General features: G+C 45.3%; 2 protein-coding genes across 2 annotated transcripts in view; one reads left to right on the top strand and one right to left on the bottom strand.

The window, feature by feature from the left end:
* LOC135388202 (rho GTPase-activating protein 18-like) overlaps window positions 1-18,018 on the top strand; it is a 75,324-nt gene that overhangs the window by 23,602 nt on the left and 33,704 nt on the right. The window lies entirely within an intron of this gene.
* On the bottom strand, window positions 7,269-8,620 carry LOC135389955 (KAT8 regulatory NSL complex subunit 2-like). Its single transcript, XM_064619994.1, has one exon. It carries the CDS (start codon window positions 8,533-8,535, stop codon window positions 7,309-7,311), a length of 1,227 nt encoding a protein of 408 aa, XP_064476064.1. The 5' UTR covers window positions 8,536-8,620; the 3' UTR covers window positions 7,269-7,308.

Below are 18,018 nucleotides of genomic sequence, written 5' to 3'. Positions count from 1 at the left end.
GTCGCTCGTGATACAGCGTGGTACGTGTGATTGGGATTCGGGAAGAAATCGGGTTGTACTAACCTGATTCGAGTGTACATCTGTGTACCCCGCACCGGCTATGCTTTTCATGGGTTTTCCGGCTGACTTTCGGGACGAATGTCGGCACAGTTCCCCCTGAAGTCGGCCCAGGACGCATACTAACCCCTCGGTCCCCCACTCCTTCCTGCTGTCCTCTCTCCATCCGTCCACGTCTGTACGCAGCTCATAGGCACAGTTGCCTAGCGGAGTTAACACGAAATAAAATAAATGAGAATAATCCACTGAATTTAAGCGTTTGGCAGCAGCTTCGGCTTTTGTCCGTGATATTTAACATATATTAACATTGATATTAACATATTTACCCAGACCAGCTCCTGTGGCATAGTGGTTAGAGTGATCGCTTTCCACGACGAGACTGGGAGGTGAGGTGACACGAGTTCGAATCCTGTCACCGGCTCTGCTGTCTGAGGTTTTCCCTGGGTTTTCCGAAGACTTTCCAGACGAATGTCGGCACAGTTCCCCCTAAAGTCGGCCCAGGACGCATGCTAATCCCCCAGTCCTTTCTGCTATCCTCTCTCCATCTGTTCACGTCTGTACGCCGCTCATAGCCACAGCTGCTTCGTGGCGCTATCACGGAATTTAAAAAAAATAGTAACCCAGTCCTTAGGGTTGTTTATGGGCAACTTATCAAAAATAAATTATTATTATTATTAATTATTGTTATTATTATTATTTCTATTGTTCTATGATGTCGCTCCATGCCTTCTTGCCTCGCGAAACCTACCAAAGCAGGCTTCCATTCCGCGGCCGTGCAGCGTATCTTTTTTTTTTTTCTCGACCGGGAGCATCCACGCACGGCGTGATTTTCTCGGCTCGCTGATCGGGAGTAATAAATTTGCGTCACAGTGCGTGGTGGTTGCGAAAATGGCACGATATACGCTGTCACTGCACAAGCCTTATATTATACAAGTGGATCACACGCAATCCACGCTTCGTGGATTTTGTGCGGGGAACGCTGAACGAACCCTCTTGACCCCGTTGATCAGAAGGTGAAGGTGCGGCCTTACCACACACGAACTTTTTCTTTTTTTACATCTTTCGAGCGTGTAAACGGAGTGTTTTTATACATGGAACATCCTTTTTCTTACTCCGCAGGTTGAACTGAAAGGTGTAATAACAGCGTTGAAAATGTTGTTAGCAAAATACCCATCTGAAGTGATGTTTTAAATGGGACACACAAGATGAAATGGTGTTCTCTATGTCCTTTGATGCGGTGCTTTTTGCAGAATTCGCCATTTGTAATACTTTCGGGTGGAAATGTGTTGTGCTTGGCACATGCATTTGTGGTGTGCGTTTCACAGCGTAGTGGCGTATTCAACAGAACACACCATGTCAGGGCTGTGTATTCCGTTTCAAATACTGTTTCAGACAGGTGTTTTACGAACGCCTTTTTTCGGTACTGTCTTTGCACCTTGCGGAATAAAAAAATGTGTTTATTTAAAAACTTTTCACGCGTTAAAAAGTGTAAAAAACGTTGCTGTGTACGGTGTTGACAATAATGTATAAGGACCGACCTTTAATTTATCTCACTGACAGAAACCTGGAAACTGATTTTTTTTACACTGTTTTCAAGTACCTCATGCATCGCTGAACAAATGTACAGCGCCGGCCGTTCGTGCAGGAGAGTGTCGATATATACCGTTGATAACATTGCTTTCGGCATACTGTATCTATCTCCCGTGCCCAATCAACGACCCAACACGCTGGGTCACGCACGCTGTCAGTGGGTCTGGCAGATACGATAACTTCACGGTGACGTTATTAACGGTCTACAAACACTCCATTTTTTTTTTAAGCGGAAGAAATGCCGTACTTTATCTTGGGGTTACCGTGTCAGTCCTTTCCAGCGGGGGTCCGAAAGCGTGGGACGGCTGTCGAAGTGTCATTGATTTCGAACTCGTTTGCGAGGGCTGTCGCTGTTGGACACGTGACATGAGACAAACGTGTACTAGGAGGTCGGTTTAGCCGAAAACTAAGTTTGATGACTTCCGGTGGACATTTCATCTTGGATTGGGACACTTTCACAGGTGTGGTCCATTACGTCGTGGACCCATTTGCTGTACGCCAGAATAGTGAAGAAAAAAAGAATGATTGTTCTACGTGCCGTGCTTAACGAGATAATACAGGACCTCGAACCCACTCACGAGCAAAGCGCAGACGTCACAGTGCCCAGAGTTGCGTCCATCCCCATTGGCAGTCGTAAGCACGTGGCTTCTCGTGCGTCGCCTGGCGGCAGCAAGGGCTGTGACGTCAGAGCCGCATGAGTTTCGGTATTCACGGTGTCTATTTTCTTCGCTTCTGTTACCCTCATCGCTTAGAAACTTTCAATGCAGGTTCGCATCGATGCAAAGAACCGTCTTTTACGTTTATGATGACCTGTCGCAACCACTGTGAGAAAAAGAAAATAAATACATGAATAAATAAATAAATCCGTAAATCCATAAACAAATCCATAAATAACTGCATAAATAAATAAATAAATAAATAATCAAATGATGATGATGATGAACGTTATGAAGATCAATCAGAAACTCGTTTTGCGCGAAAAATATGAGTTAAGCTGTGGCTAGCGCTCTACTAACCATTTGTTCAACAGCGTATACATACGATGCCTACGTTACGAATGCAGATGTTACTTAATGATATTGTTTCCCCTGGCCTTGATATTAAGCGTTTTAAACGTTTGTGTTACAATATAACGTGCTTATCTCTTTCTGCCCTCTGTGATCAGCTTTTAATAGGCTAATCAGTGAACTTTAAATAACCCTAGATTCACATTTGAGTGTTTTTTTTTTTCCACTGTTCTTTCTCCATGTTCGTCCGCGTGTCTGTACGCCGCTCTGTGCCACATTTGCATCGCGGCGCTAACACGCAATAACAACAAGGGCATTTGAGTGCTTGTTTGTTGATTTGCGTTTCTCTATTTGGTGTATTGCTCAGAGTCGTCGGCAGGCACTCAGCAAAAATACAACTAATCAATCAATATCAAAAAAATGGAAAGTTGTAGCAGAGAGTGGTCATTTTTATTTATTTTTTAATATTTTTTTTTACGGAATCGGGAAGCGCTTTGTGGATTCAGTTCCTATCTGTCACAAAAAGGCTCTTCCTTGTGCCATGGTAAGAGCTGCATGAGTCACTTAGAAGAGTTAAGTTAGTTACATGGCTCAGAAAGAAATTTAGTTGTACAGGAGAGGTTATGGAAACCAAAATTCAGTTCCAGTTACTCACGAAATGTAATTGTGTTACTCCTGAGTTACTTTAGGCAGTGCCTGTGTGGCCACATATTACAACGTCTCCCGGAGCACATTTAAAAATAAGATACTAATTGTTCGCGGAAGAACTTCTTAACTTACGCGGCGAACTATAGATAACACAATGTTTATCCCGGGGGGTCCCCGAAATCCACCATTATGAGTAAACGTTTAAGAATAAAACATTCAATAATAATCCGCTTAAAAATACATGGTTAAAAATATATCCCATAAAATAAACCGCTTACTATCCCCGCTTAGAGATCACCGTTTAATAATCCACCATTAAAAATAAGCTGTTTCAAAATCCCCTCACCATCTAGCATGGAGGCGGACTCATTGCTATTTGCGCCGGGTTAGATCAGGTTACGTTAGGTGAGTTTAGTTTGGTTTAGTTTAGTTTGGGATAGTTTAAGCTAGTTTGGTCCTGTGAGGGTTAGTTTAAGCCCCTTGCTTGCAGTTCACATTGATTTGGGCCATACCACATGACTCTAGCAACTGTAGGGTGGATTTGAGGGGATTCTGAAACGATTTATTTATAACGATGTATTCTTAACCGTGGATTCCTTAGCGTTTTTATTTAAACGGGGATATTTCGGCGATTATTTTTGTGCGTTGATATTTAAGCGTATATTCAGTGCGATATATTTTTAACAGTGGGTACTTACGCGTTTATTTTTGAAAGATTATTTTTAATGGTTTCAAACTGGATACACCCCTTACCCATGACTGTGGCGTGTTTACTCGCGTAGGTGCCTTTACTCGTTGTTCGTGGAATATTTTTTAAAGTTTCTGCAACTTTTCTTTTTCGTTGTTTTCTCTCTCTCTCTCTTTATTGCGGGGGAGGTGTGAGTTATGCAGTGGAAAATTCAGTAATAATCGCTCCACTCTGGCCTGCGTCTCAAGAAATAGGGACGCTTCCTCCGGGCACGGCCTGCGCTCACTTTTTAGCATCTATACGATAAGTCACAGCACAGCAGACGGTACTGTGGCCTTATGAGTGGAGAGAGTGAGCTCTGAGAGTGTGGGATAGAGTGAGTTGAGAGAGACACAACTCATTGAAGTTCGAATGAGAGCGCCTTGATGACGCAGAAGAGAGATCCGGGAGAGATAAGAGCTGATGCCGGGCATCGGGCGGTTACTCACCGTAATCTCAATTGCCCGATTGATAACGTTCCGATCCTCAGGCGGTTCAAGAACCCCGCCTGACAACAATGAGCTCTTTCAAGCGCAATAGTTGCACAAGGAATAATGGGTATAGTTACGGCAGCGACTGGCCATGCACCTTCATTCAGTGCAATGAAGGCGTCACGTTTGCTCACAACAGCAAAAACTGTCCGGATTCCGGTGTATTATTACTAATGGTGAGTTCTAGTATAACGTACGCTGTCGGCTTTGCGTACGTAATGAATAACGTTGGTGGTTTTGCGCACGCGCAAAACATTGAGAGCTTCGCGTAGTGCGCAGAACCTCCACGCCATCCCTCACTATGCAAAGCCGAGAGGGATAGCGTCGGTATTCCGCGCACGGCATACCCTTACGTACGCAAAGGCTACAGCGTACGTTATACTAAAACTCACTATTGGAGAGTTTTAATGTATCGTACGCCATCGCCTATGCTTACGTAAAGGATAGCGTTGGTGGTTCTGCGCACGCGCAAAACATATAGAGAGCTTCGCACAGTGTGCAGAACTACCACGCTATCTCTTTCGTGCAAAGGCGATAGCGTACGACGTAATAAAACTCCAATAATAGAAACAAGCGTATTTCTCTGCGTCCATTCGCGCTTGGGCAGCCCGCTCTAGAGCTCTCTCTAGTATCAAGCTGACTCCCAGCTGTGGAACAGATAAAATTGCGCCATCACCAGTTTTGCTATTGATGGTGTCACAACTTAGTGAAAACGCGATTTCCGCCGATTGTTGTTTTCGCGCGCAGCTGCCCGGAACGCGTTGATAAGGCAGAATCGATGCCTCCGCATGAAGAAGCTGGGTTACCACGTGCAGCGGCAAAGCTTATTTGTGTCGCTCTCTAACACGCACACTTGACAGGAAAAAAAAAAAGAAGTAATTGGTGTAAAAAAAGTAAAACGTATTGAGTAGAAAATACAGAAAAGTATTTTCTACCCAATACTACAATTACTTTTTCATCTCATGTTCAGCTTCAGGATCATTTCCTCTCCATTCCACTTTTCCTCCTCTGTGAGATCAATCTTCCAGTAGGGTGTTATGACCTCAAGCTTGACCTCCTTTCCAAAGAGTTTTGTACTCTGGCCTTGTCCGCGAATTTAGCCAACAACTTACAGATCCAGTGTAAGCCCGTTTATCCAGGTAGATTATTTTTCAAAAGAGCTGAAGGCACTTTGTGCAAGGGCAGCTCCCCACCATGCGTCAATAATGCCTGTGCTTAAATTAAAGAAACAAGAAATACATTGGGTGGAAATTGGTACATTGGTACTCAATTACCTTAAATGTTTTTTTTTAACTCTGCGTTAGCGCCGCGAAGCAACTGTGGCTATGAGCAGCGTACAGACGTGGACAGATGGAAAGAGGACAGAAGGAATGAGTGGGGGACAGAGGGGTTAGAATGATGCGTCCTGGGCCGACTTCAGGGGGAACTGTGCCCACATTCGTCTGGAAAGTCTTCGGAAAAACCCAGGGAAAGCCTTACACAGCATAGCCAGTGAGGAGAGTATTCGAAGCCGTGTCACCTGCCAGTCTCAGTGTGGAAGGCGATCATCTTAACCGCTATGAGACAGAAGCTGGTATCTTAAATGTACCTCAAATACTTTTTGAAGTAGTTACTAGTCTACTCCAATTACTTTGTTTTCCAAACATTCCCCCTTTATTTTACCTTCAGTATTTTAATTATTGTCTTGTACATGTCCACCTGACGATGACAGATAACGAACGGGCTTTAGAACTTGCGGCAAGTTGCCTTCAGTTACAAGTACAAATTGCAAAGTAAAAGTGGCTTCCTCGGTACAATTTACTATTCTAAACACTCTCACTATTTCAGCACGCCAGCATTCATTTGCAATGAGCAAACGTCACATCTACGCCCGCCCCAATATTATTTCTTCATTTTACAACAGCTTTTGTTTTGTGATTATGATTGGGGAGTTTCGTCGCCTCCATTTTACGTTTGTTGCAAACTCTAGTGTAATTTTGAACTTTGCCGTCGAAAAGAAGTCAAAGAAGCACTGACAGTTTCTGGTATCCTGGGTGGGCATCGGACTTTCAACAAGATGAGCTCCATGGTACACAACTGTCTCAAGACATGCACCGCGAAATATCCCACAAACGCACCTCTGTACGAATTTCCAAATTATTAGGAGTGTTAAAACAACAGCTGCACAGTAACATGCTAAATTCTGGGTGCAAGTAAGCTTCTTTTTTGTATCTGCAGCATTTTCCTGTTTATTTCCTTTTTTCTAGCATATTATTACTAGGTTGGCATTGGTTTTGTCAAAATTTTGAGTGGCCCTAGAAAACATGACTGTAGCAACGAATTCGACTCGTTTTGTTAGGGTTGCTTTAGGTCGCAAATATTTCGGAGAACCAGTATCATTGTCTGCTAACTTTCCTACTCAGAATCAAGCCTTCTGCAATAATTGTTAGTACAGAATAATTTGTGCACCAAATTTCCCTTGATACAAGCACTCTGGAAGGAACTGCAAAATAATGGTTTGTAAAGATTATAGATATAGATAGAGATAGATAAATACCATAGATAAATAGATATAATAGTTAAATACCAGAGTGCCACACACTTCTTTCATGACTTTACGTTTCCATGATGACTTTACAGGATAGTTAAATGCACAATGTCAGAAATATACGCAGCAGCTTGGAAGCCACCTGCTGACATGCACACCTGGCACGAGAAACTGAACAGTTGACTAGGTGTAGAATTTGTTCACGGCATAAAACTTTGCAATAGAAACTCAAACACAACTTTTTACTTTTTCAAAAACACTTCACTTTGGCACATTGGAAAGGAGATCATTGTCCATGGCCATCATGCCGTCATCGTCCGACAGTGCTGAGTCTGTCGATTCCCCTGGGTCTCCGAACTGATTCAGCCCGAATAGAGATCCCGGCTGTACAACGTCCAGGCCCAGTGCTGCAATGTCGTCCATTGACTGAAAATGAAAGTCATCCTCTTGGGGTGCAGCGGGGGGTGTCACGTCTTCCGGGGGTGCTTGAGTATGCAACAAACAACCGTCCACCGCGAACAACGGCGTTGGGCATTGCGAGTCGCCTTCCCATGCATCACACTTCTCGAAGAGCAGTTGCTTCTTATCATCCAGAATGTGAGATCGACAGAACTTGCTCAGCGGAAGCACGTTTCTGGTGCACTGCTCGCCGGTCGTGTCACTGTGGCTGCACCGTTCACGAACAGGTTCACCGGTTTGACGTTCGCGGAACCGTTTTCTCAACACTGCTTCAACGCCGTATTCTCTATGGTACCTGTAGTATGCCTTAAACCTTCTGTAGAGAGTCTCCTCCTGCGGCGTCCGGGGCTCCTTGCTTATGCCGGGCGTTTCGCGTCGTCTGCGTAAATAATCTCGCCTCCTCTCTTTCAGAACGTGGTTCAGCCGTTTCAGCTGTTCAAGGTATAGCGACTGCAACCGAATCAATTTATCTCGCGTGATAACCGCAGCTTCCTCGGCCGTGTACACCCCGGCGTGCCGCAGCGGATCTTCCGAGTTGTCGACGCTGTCGGAGTCGCTATCGCCCGGATGCCAGCATTCCTGGACACTCGGAGCTTCCTGATCGCTGTCGGCGTCGTAGAATTTGATGGTGTTGCGCGCGATCTCAGACTGCTCGGTCGAGTGTTGGGGGTCCCTGCAGTGGTGCTCGAGGCTCTCGAGTATCTTGTGCGGTGTTTCAATCAGCGTCTGCTTTCGACTCGAATTTCGACGGTGCTGCAGAGCTTTCTTGGCGTGCCACTGACACAGTGACTCGCGTTTGTCGGTCTTCGGAGCGGCATTTGAGCACCGTCGGCCGCTCTGGGCGTGGGTGAATGCGCATTGGCGGAACGGCGCTGTTTTATCTTCGAGGACGTGCCTGATGCAGTATTCGTAACCTTCGACGCGGCTTTGTAAGCACACTCTGTGCATATAGTTGCATACCTTGCGTTCAGGTGCGGGTCTCAGCACGACGGGACGTCGGCTGACCATAAATCGTTTCACAACGCTCATCACTGCAACCGAGAAAAGGAACACATGCGCACGCACAATGAACGGGCAAAATCAAAATGGCGCAAACCGCCCGCGCGCGGTGAGAGCGGCGGTGGCGGCACCTAGTATGAGTGAAACGAACTTATAGCGCCTTGTGGTGGCGGCAGTTTCGCTTTCGTTTTCGGTTTCGCTAGCGCGACTCTTGAGAGGCTTGAAACGTTGAAAAAGTATCAACGCTTCTATGACTATGTAAAACGAATGGAATGCACAGACATCTGACATTGCAACCGGCAGCACAATGACTTGGTCAATTGTCATTTCAGTTCTTCCAATGCAGGGTTCTATGCTTTTTTTTATATTGTTTCCTTCATTGGCAATTAATAATCATTTTATATCACAATGTGTGATTGCATTACATGATGAACACTCTGGAAGACACACATGCTTTCATTTTTACATTTTACGTTTTTTTAATTGATCACATGGATTAGATGCTGCAGATCACAGTCGTATAAAAATGATGGTTTACATTGTGCTTCATCCTTTTTTACTTTCTTCATATATTTTTTTAACATGTTGTATTTCAAAAAGCAGCTTGGAATGCCCAGAAATATATAATCTCTGTTGGCCTGTACTTTTTTTCCCCTTGAAATTTCCTGGCCTGTTATAGCAGAAGATTAGTACCGGAACACCACACTAGGCGGGTGATCTTTGATCAGTTAGGGTATACAGTGAACCCTCGTTATTATGACCCCCGTTAATCTGACATTCAGGCTTTATGACCGAATTCTTGGGGAACGGTTTCTTCGCCATGTAGAACCTCCTCGTTAATATGACATTCCGCTTATCGGACTATGACCGAGAGTTTTGGGCACAGCTGGGGTCAAACACATGCATTATCCTCCCGTTATTATGACAGCGTCAGGCGCCTCTGAGAGTGGCTGCTTAAGTTGCTCATGAACAAAGTGACACAGTTAAACTGGGTCACAAATGATTAGGGTGACTCCAGGCGTTGTTGACTTCGAGATTACTCATACCTCTTCTCGGATTGCTAAAGTAAGAAAAACCATAAAAGACAGTGACCGGCCGTCACTACCAAAGAGGCCAGTGAAGCACTGAAGGTTGCTTTATTGCTTTTGAGCAACACGATGACATTCATAATGTTCGCGTGATTGATAGCACTCTTGTCCAGTTAGAAAAGCTGATCACTGCAAGCTACACCAAGCAGTCACTGTTGACAGACTTTTTTGTTAAATGAATTGTGCAGCATCATGCGTGCGTTTTGTTCGGCCGTGCATACTCTCTGGTCCCGACCGGACCGCTTTCTCGTTATTATGACAATTCGCTTTATGATCAGAATCTGCGGGAACGGAGGTGGTTATATTAACGAGGGTTCACTGTATGAAACATAATCACAGCCCAGATGACCGATTACCTCTCTACATGTAACTGCAAATTATATGATCTGATTAAGTTCATATTCACGGGTTAGCACTTAACCTAGGACTTGGCTTTAGAGCATTTATCAAGAATGCCCGCTAAAGTTTTGCAAGAAAAGCAAGACACATATACTAAACAGTGAAATGCAAAGTGATACAAATCAAATTCGCAATGTACTTGATGAACACTTGAAGTACTTTGCCTAGTACTTTGTACTTTACTTGAAGTACATTTGAAATTGGGTACTTTGTACTGTACTTGAAGTACTAATCATGCCAGGTACTTGGTACTTTACTTTAAGTATAATCTTGAGGTACATAGCCCATCACTGCCCGGTAGCCATCTTTAGAAAGAGTTACTGAAAAGATAGGGCTACCGGTACACTGAAACAGAACAAGGCCATGCAACTAATAATATGCAAGAAATCATATAGAATTCTTAGAATATCAAATGCTATAGTTTAATGTGACTTTCTTGTGGCAATGAAATTCACCATTCATCGTCTCAAACAAAATAAAGTTTTTGTTGTGCGTTCTTGATAATTACCGAATTTTGTTTCGCTGTGGTAGTTCCAGTCTACCAAGTTGGCGGCGCTGTTGTACCATCCGACGTCATTGTCTTTGGCTGGGAGTCTATTGGATCGGATCGGATTGGATTGACTGTTGCATCCAGAAACGTATCTATGAAACCATACCACTGTGATCGGCATCGGCCGACAATCTGCTTGGCTTTTTGTTTTTGTGTGCGAAAAATGCTTATATATAAACCTCTACCCGAGAAACGTCATCATGACGTTGGTAGACAGACCGAAACCGAAACAGATCGGAAAAGGAGAGCTGGTTTCCAGGAATGGGCAGTTGTTCGCTGAAAGAAAAGTAGGACGGAAGGTCGCGTCCCTTTCAGAGACCATCGTAATCCCCTCAAGACCGCGGCTTTCGTGCGCGACCTTGTTCGCCACTAGCTTTGAACGTAGTTCGACTCTACCAAACTCGTTGCGCTGTCGAACACTATGACGTCATTTGTTTACAAACAGGTACAGGTCTATTAAATGAAGGAATTTTGAAGGACTGCTTCAGCGGGCACGGAAGCTCCGACGGTACTCAGAGCCGGAAAGGGGCGTCCAGGCGCCCGTTAACTCTATGCACTATGAGACGCCAGCACTGCCGCGGCATTCTTTTTCCCAAGGTCGCGCCCTCATTGGTTCTTAGGGAGTGACGCTTTCTCATATTTCTAGAAAGGGAATTCCGGAATACTCTCAACCTCCGGCGTCTGCTCTTGTCATCTATTTCGTCGAATAACATTGAAACTAAGCCACTATTTCGCGTGGGATTCTCGATACCGTGGTTGATGGTCCAGGAGGGATGAAATCACACTATAGTTTCGAAATCGGCTGGAACGGATGTGACCGTCTCTTTAAGTGACCCCACCTCTGACCACGATCTGTGGGGTCTGGGTTCGTTGGAAATCGCCGTAAGACTCAAACGCGGACCTGCCTTCCCCGCTTACGGCAAATTTTGAGGGAGCCTCACCTACTTCGTGTTGTAAGTAACGAAACGATTTAAAGGAACATCGGATAAGATGTCGTTGGCAAATGCTAACTCGTCTGCTATCTCGAGTTGAGCCCGCCAGTCAAAGGCTATGAGGCGCTCAAGCTTACGATGCATGAGAGAACCAACTGCGTGTTGCCATCAAGCAGGAGAATTATCTGCGTAACACTTCCTTTGCTCTGTCTACCTCGTTACGTTACTGTAACCTACAGTACAAAAAGGGGACTCATATGGCCAGTGTCATGGGAAAGGACTTAGTCCTGCTTCGTTCATATAGACATTTTTATCCCCGACAAGAACTGTCAATAAAGCGAGCCGTCCGTATTATCGAATATTAGAGAAATATGAGAGAGAAGAAATTTATTCGGGAAAGAAGGGAAAGAAAGTGTTTTTTTTACATGCGTGGCGATATGGAACTCAGAGTTCACAAAATGTTGAGTGTCTGCAGTGTGTCGCAAGCTATGGCAGCTGTGATGGCCATCTCTGGCCATCAAATGGCCGCGCCTCTGCGCTACGGCAAAAACATCGTAGGCTCCCCGTTCAGAACATTCTCCTCCTTGTCTTGTTCTCAGAAGAAGTTGTTCCTGCCTTGCATGCAGTGAAATGTTTGCTCAATGGTTGGCGAAGCTCCCTCCACCGATGCTTTCCATAATAAGGCGACAGAACCCTCCGTGTCATCGAGCCGGGCAGAGCAAAGCAGTGTTGGGTAGCAACTATAGTCGTGTTCAGGTTAAGAACGAAAAGAAACCTAGTCAGTCAGGTCTCAAAATATTACTGCGCCGCTGGCTGGACACAGAGAGGTCACGCTCGCTGCTCCGCGAGATAATGTAACCCATCACACTCACTCTGCTTCCGTATTGGCTGTTAAGACTGGCCACGTGACACTACGCTGCATGGTGGCGCTGCAGTATTTCTCCTGGCGCGCTCTTGCGCTTTCTTATATCTCCAACCGCGTATGCTGTTGACGGACTAGGTATATTTTACTTCTGAAGTTGAACACGACGTAACTGGAACTAATTATTTCCGCAGTGACTAGTTACTGCTAGGACTAACTCCCACCGTGCTGTTAGGGCACGTGGGAAATCCTCTGTTTCGAAAAAGGTAAAACTATGCTAGGACACAGTACAAGTGCTAAAACAAAGTTTCTGGGAGCTACGTTTATTCAGATTTTCCCCTTAAAAGGTAACCATAAGGTAACTAAGTTAACTTTAACGTGGGAACTGTAGCTGTAACTAGTCACATTTCAAACAGGGTGACTGTAACTGGGTTACTATTTTTCCAGTTTAACTGTAACTATAACTTTGTCTCAGCAATTTACCCAGGACTGGAGCAAAGCATCACAAATAACACCAGATTCCATCCCAAAAGCACTGATGTTCACGATGCGGCCTTCTGGTGTTCCCGAATTATAAAGAGTTAAAAACCTGGATTTAAAATCCGAAGGGCGTCGCGCGGTCTGCGTGCAAAGAAGCGTATATCACCATCTTGTCGTCTTGCACGCAGGTCTATGTACAAAGGGGGCGTCAAAATTTCCACCGTCCGTCGGGCACTGCCGGGCAAAGCGGTCCTCTTCTAAATGAGATCACATGGGCGAGGGTGTCGTCTCTAGCTCTTGGCGTACGCCTCCTTTTCGGAGTTGTCGTACGTGAATCCCATGAGCGAGTGTCCCTTGTAGGGTCCAAACTTGTACGACGGGACCATAAGCTCCTTGCGGTATGACGGGATGCGAATGAGTGGTTGGTCACGGTGGGATGGGTGTTGCCGACTGGAATGGTGATCACGGAACGGCGGGTGATCTCGGATGGAAGGGTGATCTCGGATGGAAGGGTGATCACGGACATGTGGGTGACCACGGGTGCCGGGGGGGGGTCGCCGGCGCCGGGGCTTGGCTGGTTTGAGGTTGTACGACGACGATGTCGGTTCCCTTGGGAAAGACGTCTTGTAGGTGGACCTGTAGCTGTCGTGGCTGTCTTCCGGGCCGGACGGGAACTCGAGAGTGATTGAGGGGCTCTTATGGTACCTGCGAAGTATGACATCGCGTGGTCAGAGATGGGCCCTCGTATGTTACATGCAGTTTGACTGGTTAAACTACACAGTAAATCATTTTACACCTTTATTTGCTCAAAAAAGGTGTATTCTTATAAAAACACCCTTTTCTATTCCGCAAACGGTGCAAAAAGAGCATTACTAAACGTGTAATATCGACCCAAGCAGCACGCCAATATTGGTCCAATATTGGACCCATATGGGCTGCCAAGATTGCCAATATTGGCCCAATATGGGCTGCCAATATTGGACCAATATGGGGAGTGCAACCAGGCTCCATATTGGACCAATATGGGCTGGCCATATTGGCAAGCCCATTTTGCGCCAATATTGCCAATATTTCTGTGATAACACCTACGGGGAGCCCGTGTAATAATAAAGCATTATGCTGTATAATATTCACTACTTTTATATGATTTTTGCTTTTTTATTTCTGCAGATCTAATTGATCCACGTTCACATCACTTTCAAAAAAAAAGAACGAAAAAAAAGGAAAGAAACACGGCATTGCCCAAACACACACAAAAAAACGAAGAACAGGTGCTACGCCCGCGCTGAAGATCACAAGCAGTCCCACAGAACTGCCAATACCTAAGATCCCTCAGAAGCCTTCATTGGGATCGCAATATTCTGCGGACTAACAATTGCCACACCCGCTCCGACAATACAAAGCAGCGAAACACTTTCGTGGCGGTGACGGACACACGCCAGAGCAATTTACACTGCTTGCAGCAACTTGAAATCACCTAACTTTACAGAATAGCCATCCCTTCTTATCAAACATTGTGTTTTTTACTTGACCTGCCGCAATTTCGTTACCATTACAGCACCCAGCGACATTTTAGCCCTATGAAACGTCCGTTCGGGCTGTCGCGCATGCGCATTAGTTGTAGGACGCGTGATTACGCTCAAACAACTCGCTTGCTCACAGTCGGCTCGACCGATTGGCATTGGCATCGCGAAGGAAGATGGCGGCGGCTTTCAAGACGTGGAATGTTGAGGTGTCGAACTCTAGCGAACTTTATGTTGGGAATGCCAAGTACGTTGACTGTTTTGAACAATGTGTATCATCTGCGGGAAGTTGTTGAATGTAACGATGTCGTGAATAGGGTATTTCACACGCTTCAACGTTCAATCTTGCTGTGCTGCTTGGGCATTTGTGCAACACGGCTACGTACCCTGTTCAGTCAATATGGGGTGTACGCGTGCAATATGGGGCCCATATTCCCAAGATTTTCCCAATATTGGCTCAAAGTGGGCAATATGGGGCCCGTTTCGCCAAGATTTTCCCCATATTGTCTGAAACTGGGCAATATGGGGCCCATATTGCCCATTTTCAGCCAATATGGGGAAAATCTTGGCGAAACGGGTCCCATATTGGACCCGTATCGCCAATGACCAGCCAATATGGGTCCAATATTGTGTGCTGCTTGGGGACATACACCACGTTTTATCCTATGTCGATCGTTAAAGGTGTAAAGTGAGGTGTTGAATGAGGTGTTTACCATCGAATACACCTTTTTGACACCCCACTTGAATTGGGAATATGGTGTAAAAAATGGTGTTTTATTTCGTGAGAGAAAAATTATGTTGTTTTCACCGCTCCGCTCAGCAAGTAATCGCATTATAGACGATAGCCTGAGTTAAAAACACAGTATTTGACAGGGAGGGATATTAGAAATTTAGCTTATACCTTTGACTCGTTGCAAACGTGGGTGTTAATTGCAAAAACACATTCCTGACACCGTTAGAAACGTTTCCCGCCCCACCACATGTAACGAACGTTCCCCAACTAATTTTATTTCAGTATATGATCCATCCGACACGCCAATATAGGCTACTGAGGGTGCCCGAGGTCTCTTCATGCCTCTGCACTCACGTTGGTCCCACAGTGTTACGAAGCTAACGAGGCGTGCCTGTGATGCATTGCACTCCGGTTGAGGTTCTACGATGGAACCACTGCTGGAAGTCTGCCGTGTACACGGTGCTGCTTCCCATAGAAGCAAGAACGTCGAACTGTGTGTCTCGGCCAGTGGTCTCGGTATGCGGCCGCGGAAGCTTCTATTACACTATTTGCGAAGGAATAATTGCAAATAAATAATTCCATCATAAAAGGTGTTTTCAACAGAATACTCCCCTTTTAAAGGTGTTTTTGTTTTTAAACACCTGTTATAACAGTGTTTTATTAGGAATACACTTAACTAAAGGGTGTATTAGAAAACACCCATCATTTGAGTGTAAAAGCAACACCAAAAAGGTGTGCGCCATGGGACAAGCCACTTACACCAAAAAAGTGTAAAAAAGTTTACTGTGTACATGGTGTTTAGTTGTAAAACGTTACAATCGTTTTATGTATCTGACGACGGTTGGGCGCCCAAGAAGATGACGTTTTTCGACTGTCAGTACCACTTTAAACGTTAGCTTCGAATACGTACCCAATAAAACGACTATAGAACGAAACACTAATTTCTGTCTATAGATACTGTAAAACCCCTTTATTTTGCGAACCCCCAATTTCCGCAAATTTCGCGAATTAGAAAAGTTAGCGAGCTGTAAGGGCACGCGAAAATTTCGCTGAAGATATGAAGCGTAGGGGGAGATACCGTGCCGTCACATTTGATGACAGAAAATTACAACTGTGCAAAGGTGAGTGCGAGATTTCGCGAAATTTTGTGGTTGCGAATATGTGTCTTCGCGACATTCGCAAAAATTAAAGGCTCGCGAAATAAACGGGTTTTACAGTATGTTCTTATGGTCAGTGCCTCACTGAATGGCAGTGCCGTTTCCGGCTTCGACAGCGTTTCCAACGCTCGCCGCTAGGGACGAGACGAAGCAGACGACACGAATTTGGTTTCGATGCATTTTGTCCTGCAAAGCCAGTCGCGTAGCCAGCAATATATTTTGTACTTTACATACATGAGGCAGTGGATTTCACCCTCGTTTTCCCATCTCCGAAATGCACTGCAAAAGATACAATTTCGAGGGGAGGGGGCAAACCTCCCTCTCTGGCTACGCCACTGTGCAAAGCCACTGGTACAGGTAGTATAGAGGAGGACATTCATCGAAAACTTCTTCTCCTATGCCACAGTCCATGAAACGCCTTCATACAACATCAAGCTTCAGTTACGGCAGACGACAGCTCCAGCAGACGTATCGTTATAGTGTTGTCTGCTTCTTCCAGCGTGAGACAGGTTATCAGAAGGCACCCGTAAAGTGCGCGCAAAATCCGTTGACTGAGCGTAGAATCCTTTCCTACGCGATTTCAGAATGTATCAGAGTCATTTGAGAATTAGTTCTATTCAGAATGTGTCGTAGCCAACTTCGTCCATTGTGCTGTACTAACGTGCGCTACTAGCGGTAGCTGCCGAAGGCGCTCTTGAAACCGGCAACACTTCGTTTTCGGCGATGTATTGACTAGAAGAATGCCATAGGGACAAAATTTGGGGTTTGCTCAGGATATATTGCTTATGCACATATCCCACAGTGCCGTTCCAAGACGCAGTTCACTCAAAGAACCCCATCTGCGCGTGGTTTCCCACCACCATAAAGCTCATCAACATCCATGACGAAAACCCGAGACTGGGAAAAAGACGAAAAACAGACGACACAACACAAAGTTTTGAGACTTTGTGTTGTTTCGTCTGTTTTTCGTCTTTTTCCCAGTCTCGGGTTTTCGTCATGGGTCTTAGCCACCAGCTTGCTTGCTTTTTAACCATTTTATCTGCTCATAAACAAACCCTTACGAAGGAACAACGCCTTATAGTTCATCCTGTAGATGGGTAGTGCTTTAGTGTTCGTTGTAATTATACCAACAGATTGTGCAGGGTGCGTCTAAAAAGGAAAGAAGAAAAAGACTCCCCGATCTCTAATTACATTGCAGAAGGCAGCACTAAACTTGACTGAGACGGTGCTGAATGATGCAGCTGCTTTTAAGCAGCATAGATATAGTGCTAAGCACAACTTAAGGCCTTTTATACTTTGCCTGAAGTTTGAGGCCATCGTTTATCACACTCGTCCATCGCGGTGCGGGAACTTCCTTTAAAATATTTTACAGTAAACGAGCTAATGAGTACCTGTGGTGGTCGTAGTCTCCGTGCTGTAGCTTGTAGTCATCGTGCTGGTTGACGTACTTGACACCTAATCCGCGGCTTTCGTACCGTTCCTCTTCCTTGTGCTTATTATGGCCGAATGAAGCGTCGATGCCCAGCTTGATGCCCGAACGGAGACCTTTGTCCGAGTCGAAATCCCTGTATACCTTGATGATGCTGGCAACAGGAGAACCTGGTTAGCGCTTGCGTCTTTACAGGTCTAGTCGCATCATTGACGTCACCAGGACTCGCCTATCCCCGCCCGGCCCCTCCCCGTATATAATAGATCACTTTCCATAACACACTGTACGCGATAAATAACAGTAACGTACCACAGGTAAAAAAAAAAAAATCACATGCTCGGAGAGGGCTTCTCATGTGGC

This window comes from Ornithodoros turicata, chromosome 3 (assembly GCF_037126465.1).
Source record: "Ornithodoros turicata isolate Travis chromosome 3, ASM3712646v1, whole genome shotgun sequence".
Classification (NCBI taxonomy): domain Eukaryota; kingdom Metazoa; phylum Arthropoda; class Arachnida; order Ixodida; family Argasidae; genus Ornithodoros; species Ornithodoros turicata.
This window is presented reverse-complemented; position numbering and strand designations above follow the sequence as displayed.